Raw genomic sequence first — 7,028 nt, forward strand, 5'->3', positions numbered from 1 at the left:
TTCGGTTTTTTTTTATATTATGCCACAATTTCCTATAATAAAATCACTTCTTGTTTCAGCTTTTCTCCAATAGCCTCTTTTCGCCATATGGCAACGACAGCAGCCTTTACTCCAACAATGGCCTTAGCGGTGGTGGCTACCACTCGTATAATAGCGCAAATACAAATTTTAATTACTTTGACAATATTTACACGCCTTTCGGCAACAGTGGCGGCTATTATATGAACCCCTTTGCCACTGGCTTTGATTTTAATGCTTCAAATTTGCAAGCCTCAGCACCAGAATTCGTACCACGCTTCAATAATCTCAGTTTAAACGAGGGAAATTTAGAAAATAGCAAAACACAGAGTCAACAAGAAGTTAATGAAACTGTTAGCAACGTCGCAAAACCAGACACAAAGAATTTTGAAATCCGGGCGATCAACGATTTGCCTCAAGAAAATCAAGGCGCAGTGTTACTTGAGAATGATAATAAAATATTGAATGGTCTCGGCAGCAGTACCATCGCCGCTGTTGCTGGTGATAGTGGTGGTGGGGATAACGTTCCGTTGACCGCAATTGAAGATAATGCAACAAAGAATGTAGCAAAAATTGACTTGAGTGCCAATTTCTCAATACCGGTACAGCAGCAACCACAAAAATTGGGCACAAAAGCAGGGTATGCTGAAATGCCCGACAACAAGCGCCAAAGTAATGACACACACATAATGGCCAACACTAACTTGTTTAATCCAAATTCAACTGGTTCTTCATCCTGTTCTGCCGGTGGTGTTGGGTCGCGTTATACCGGGACCACAAACAAGCAACAGGCCTCCAACGGCAATGGTTCGCGTGGTTCATCATCGAATGGTTATTCCCGAAGCGGTCATGACTACACCGGTTCATCTCACAACTACGAACGTAATGGAGGCGGTGGCAATAAGCACAACAATGATAGCCTGGATAAATCGGAAAAACCTTCAGCACGTGCTGAACGTGAACGTGAACGCGATCGAGATGCCCGTCGCTACCAAAATGGGCGACGTTCTGTTGACTATCATCGTAGCAACAAGCGTCGTGATGATTGGAATCGTAATCGGGACCGTATAAATGGTTTTCGCGTAGAAGAGAAATACTCAATCGATAATGGCAAGGACAGTCCGTTACCTTCGCCGGAAAAGGTAAGAATGTAGATCTTTACCAATAAAAAAATTTTATTAAAAAAGTTTCGAAATAAATATTTCGTTAGTCGGGCTTAAATGTCAATGTAATCTGGGAATAATCGACAAAAAGAAAAATGTTTGAAAACTCCACCCGAGCTTTAATTTTTGAAGTCAGGCCAGAAATATTTAGGGCTGGTTTCAACTTAACTTAGTTAAGCCAATTTTCTTGACTTGGTCAAGAATAAGCTGTTTAAAACGTAGGCTAATTTTTGATTTAAGTCCAAAAGGTGGCTAAACTAAGTTAAGTTGAGTTGGAGAAATCAGCCCTTAGTCTTTAATAGTGGGATGGATATTTCGTTAGAAGTACTTTATTGTTTATGTTTTTGCTATTATCTTATCCACAAACCCACAAGCAAACCAATTACAGGTTAAACATCGTTGTCGACTCCCTGTTATATGTCATGAAAACGCGGCCCTAAATGTTTGCTAATTAAAGAGATTGCTTCAGAGTTTCAGACAGCGCCAAAAAGAATTAAATGTGGCACTTAATTGGGCTAAGATTTCTCTGTATTTGCTAAATTTGTTGTGCATTTTTAAAGCGCCTAAAATTAAATTTTTGCAGCATGTTTAGGCGCAAATTTATTGACAAACAGTCAAGCTTGACAATTTGTCAAGTGCACTGAATTTAGAGGTAGGGCTGATTATTATCATTATATTTATTAGTATTCACAATGCTTCATTATTTTTCTTCCTTACTCCTAATGAATTCTACACATTTTTGCTTAAATGCTATATATCAAGCCTCTTTTTTTGTTTCCATTGGTAATGGATTATACAATTTCTGCAATTCACTGAATTTCCACTCCTGCCAATTTGAACTCAAAGCGAGTTTGATTGAAATTCACTCGGGAAGTGAATTGCAGAACCTGCCTGTATATAAAACATTGATTTTTTTTACTTTAGTGCTTTGTTTATAACTACAGTCGTGTCTCTATATAGCGAATGCCCGATATAGTGAACACCGAAATATTTACACAGAGTACTCTAAATAGTGAACAATCGAAAGCCTCTAAATAGTGAACAAAATTTTAAAAGCAACGGCAAGCATAAATTGACAAAAAAAAATACCAAATTTAAACGGAAATGAAAGCGGTTATTCCCTTAAATTTATCACTTTATGTTTATTACTAGAAAAGCTGCTACTATTTGATGCTAACGTTAATTTGGTGCTTGTCGAGTTCCAACCGCTTGTGAGTGAATGTGCGCCGTTTTATGTGTTTTTTTTATTTTTTGTGTGCTAATAAATTTAGCATTTAATAATTTTTAAGTGTTATCATGTCTGCGAGGAAATTCCTTTCGTTTAAGCAAAAAATCTGAAATTGTTGAAAAAATCGGAAATTTATGGTGTAACTGCAGATATTTTCAGAGAATGGTTTCACCATTGCTTCGTCCCTCACCTACATGAGTAATACATTTAAAATTCCTAACAGTTTTACCGAGTATTTTTTCGTTTTTAATAGTTATTAGGTTCAAAATTATTTGCTAAGCTATCCTATTGCTTGATAACGCCCCTAGCCATCCGCCAGAAGATGAACTTAAAACTGCTGATGGCTCAATATTCGTGGTTTATATGCCTCCAAATTTATCGCCTTTTATTCAGCCTATGGATCAAAATGTGATTCGCTTAACTAAGCTGCACTACAAAAAACATCTGCTGTTATTAGCTGTAGGAAAAGATGACATCACACAATTTTTAAAAACTATAACTTTTAAAGATGCTGTATCATTTTCAATGCTCGGAAATCCTATAAAAGCCACTGAAGTTATTAAAAACTGACTATGCTGGCATAATAGTGTTGAGAACTCTACGTGAAAAAGCGGTCCAAAAGTCAATTTCCTCATGCATGAAGCAAACATCTATTCGCGAATTCTTTCAATAAACATTCATATGTCCATTTATATTTTCCTAAGTATACATTTATTCCAAAGATCTGTTGCACTTACATACACAAACATGAATTTTGAGCAAATAAAATAAGTTATGGAACAAAATAAGTCAACCTTAATATAGTGAACAACCTGGATGCTGTGAACAGGCCATGCAAAAATTAGTTCACTATATCCAGACACGACTGTAATTTTAAAATCACACTGGAGGAAAAAAAACTTAACTGAGAAAACGTTATTTTCGTATCTAAACACCTATGTATTAGGGCTGTGCGATTATTCGATTACTCGAGCAAGTTGGTTAATCAATTATTCGGTTAATCAATTACTCGAGTAATCAAGATTTTGATTACTCAAAACAATGATTAATCGAGTTACTTGGAATATGATTACTCAAAAAAATACATTTGCTCGTTAAAAGAGTTTACTTTGGAAAATGCTTATTTTCTTTTTACATTCTGTATATGAAAAAATTTTTCGTTTTAATTTTTGAAAACAGAAACTTTGTTCTCAAAGTATCAAGGAACTTTAACTACTTTATACATATGTAAAGAGTTTAAATGTTGATTACTCATTTTACTCGAAATGTTGATTAATCATAAAGCAAATTACTCAAATATTTTTATTTTTGGTTAATCAAAAATCTTGATTACTCGAGTAACTGAACTTTTGAGTAATCATAATTTCCAATTAATCGGATAATTGAGTTATTTACTTTATGATTAATTAAAATTTTGAGTAATCAATTAATCGCACAGCCCTACTATGTATAATAAATAATAACACCTTTGTATATTGAGAGAGAAAACGACCCCAAGTAATTTATTTCAAATTTTATTCGCCAAAAAGATATTTACATAGAGCGTGTGTGAATCGGTAACAAAGTTCGCGGCGAGTAAATTTTTGACAACTATAAGGTGAATAAAATTTCAGTAGCTCATAAGTATGGAATCCTATGCCCTTTTTGTCTATTCTCTTTCTAACAGCGGACGTGCCTGCCAAACTGAAAAGCATGATGGCGGCAGTGTTTGACAGGCACGTTCGATGATGCGAACGGCAATGGAAGGTAAGAAATGGATATCATAATTCAAATGCAAATTAGAATAGAAATTTTGATGCATAAGATTTTCCGCGTAATATTCATCATACAAATTTATCACCTTACTTGTCCATATGTCGCTCTGGAAAGAAATATATTTTAATTTATATGTTTTCTTAAAAATAAATGCACATTTACCTATTTTGCCACAGGCATTCACGAATATGGTATTCAAAACAGAAACAATGACAACGAATATTACACACATTCTTGTATTTTACGCAAAACGATAAGTTTCACAAATATTTTAAATTCTTGCCTGGAACATACACATTTATCGTTATTATTGAAAATGCAAGACTTGGCATGCATTTTTAATTTCTTATTTAATCAATTCAAATGAATAAAAACACATTTTTCTAAAATATTTCTCAATTTACATTTTAAAGTTTTTTCTGAAACTTGAATGTAACTCTGTGCGGAGAATGCGAGAATTGAAAATCAGGTGATCTCAGCTGTTTTCAAATTAAACAAACAAAATGGCGCTTTCCATACTTGTAAGCCTATACAATGGCTTTGTTTCTTTTCTATTCTAGCAGATAATTATCAGGAAGAAGAAGAATGAGGAAATTGAAAGAATTACGCTCACAGAGAGCGAAATAACGAAAAAGTAAAGAAACGCAAAACTAGCAGAAACTAGCAAGTAATCAGCTGATCGGTGTATTTGACTATTGAAAGTATTTGGCGCGAATTTTTGTTTATCCATTTGGACAGCTGCTAGTTTCTGCTAGTAAAAATTTTACTAGCAGAAATTAGCAGGAGAGCCAAAAAAGAAGAGCGTAAGATCGAGAGAGAGCTGCTAGTTTCTGCTAGTTTTTTGGGTTAAGAAACGCTTTCCAGCAGAAATTAGTGATAATTTGTGATAATTATCAGTTGAGAAACAAAGCTAATGCTTATGAGGCTAGTGAAATTTTTGACAAATGAATAGAAAATTTTGACAATCGCAAAGATTGTTGATTTGTGTAATTTTTCGTTAAATAAAAGCTTAAATTGTTGAACTACAATCAACGATGGTAGGTGTTTTCTTATTATATTAATTTCACTTCAATTCGTAATATTTTATGCCGCATAAATTTACGGTTATCAAAAATTTACTGCAGTCAAAAAAAGATTTAATTTCACACAGCAGATTGGCAAAACTGTCTCACCATAGTAAAAATATTATTCAACAGCTTTCCCCATAGAACTTTGTTACCGATTCACACACGCCCATATATGAAAAATTTTATGAAAACAATAGAGAACGGTAGAGTAGCGGTAAACTAATTATTGCTTGACACAGAAGAGGAATTATGAAAATAATTTTTATTTTACAACTAGCAAATACCCGGCTATGCTATGCCTTAAAAGTATTTTGGTGCTGTTACTCTCTCTCAATACATACAAAACTCTTAAAGCTGGGTTATGCAAGACTTAGACTTGACTTACCTAGAAACTCAGACACGATTACTCAGCGTGTCACTTATTACCATTTCTCTTTGTTTTAATTCTGAGCACTTGTATTTGTACACGTAAAATTGTAAACGTTTATTTTGTTTTTACACCAGCATTGATACAAAATTACCATTAAAATAAATGTATTTACGCGTATAAAATTGTGATCGTTTTTATTTAAATTTCTGTCTTTATTTGAAAGTTTGTTTTTCGATTGCCAGATGAATTATATTTATACAAAAAATCATATTTGTGTGGCAAATGTGTAGGGATTTTATTAAAAAATTAAATGACAGCATGATTCTGTCACGGCTCTTTTTTCGTATAGAAATTTAACTTATAAATACAAGTAAAGCAGTATGAGTTCCGCGAAACCGAACTTTATATACCCGGTGCAGGTATCAATATCGTCGTTTCAACTTCCCCTAAACTACATTTGCATGATAATCAGGAGGGGGTTTTCCCGCCTTCAAACTTTTTCGATAACATGCTGAATTAGAGTTAATGAAATGATTGAACCAAGTTTGGTAGGAATCTATAAAGTGGTTACCGAGATACACATTGTAGTCATAAAGTGGGCGGTGACACGCCCAATTCCTTAAAGTCTATAGCAGTCTTATTTATTGTTAAGAGATTGTTTTAACTATTAACTTGGAGTAAATTAGCGTCCTCAGTTATTGAAATATCGGAGTTTTCGGATGTCTGGAATCTACCGTTATACGGGAAGTGGGTGTAATTTTAGTCCGATTAGAATAATTTTCAATGAATTTCTTCCTTGTACTAAGATTATTAGATTATTAAGTTCACCAAGTTTGGTAGAAATTGATAAATAAGTTACAAAGATACACATTTGTGGTTATAAGGGGGCGGCACCACGCACATTATCCAAAAGTGTATAATAATCTAATTTTATGCTAATTGGTTATTGTAATTATCGATTATGACTCAATTAACTTCAGTAGTTACGGATTTATCGCAGTTTTCGTGTTTCTGTAAAAAACCGTTAAATGGGAGGTGGGCGTGGTTATTGCCGATTTCAAAGATTTTCAACAGATTTCTTAGCTAGGCCCTAGACAAGGCTCGTACCGAGTTTGGTAAAGATTGGTGAAGCGGCTACTGAGATACAGCATTTCATCATAAGTGGGCGGGGTCACGCCCATTTTCCAAAAATTTCATAATAGTACCATTTTTTACAAAAATTCGACTTCACATACTAATTTTCAACAAGTTGGATCCAATATTTACTAAAATAGCCTAGTTTTTGCACTTTTCAAAAATACCGTTATATGAAGGTGGGCATGGTTACAGTACACGGATGGACAGACAGATATGGCTCAATCGACTTCTCCATTCATTCTGAGCATTTATGTACAGCGTGGCGACGAATAACTGTTACCCCGTTTTTT

General features: G+C 34.2%; 1 protein-coding gene across 2 annotated transcripts in view; it reads left to right on the forward strand.

Annotated features, from left to right (window-relative positions):
- The first annotated feature begins 130 nt into the window (after positions 1 to 130).
- LOC118735316 (protein shuttle craft) overlaps positions 131 to 7,028 on the forward strand; it is a 25,299-nt gene continuing 18,401 nt past the window's right edge. For both annotated transcript variants that reach the window (XM_036464999.1, XM_036465000.1), the window contains exon 1: positions 131 to 1,160. In XM_036464999.1, the coding sequence (XP_036320892.1) occupies positions 222 to 1,160 (939 nt within the window). In that variant the 5' untranslated portion in view covers positions 131 to 221. The remainder of the gene's footprint in view (positions 1,161 to 7,028) is intronic.

This window comes from Rhagoletis pomonella, unplaced genomic scaffold (genome assembly GCF_013731165.1).
Source record: "Rhagoletis pomonella isolate Grant_MI unplaced genomic scaffold, Rhpom_1.0 Rhpom_scaffold_00003, whole genome shotgun sequence".
NCBI lineage: Eukaryota > Metazoa > Arthropoda > Insecta > Diptera > Tephritidae > Rhagoletis > Rhagoletis pomonella.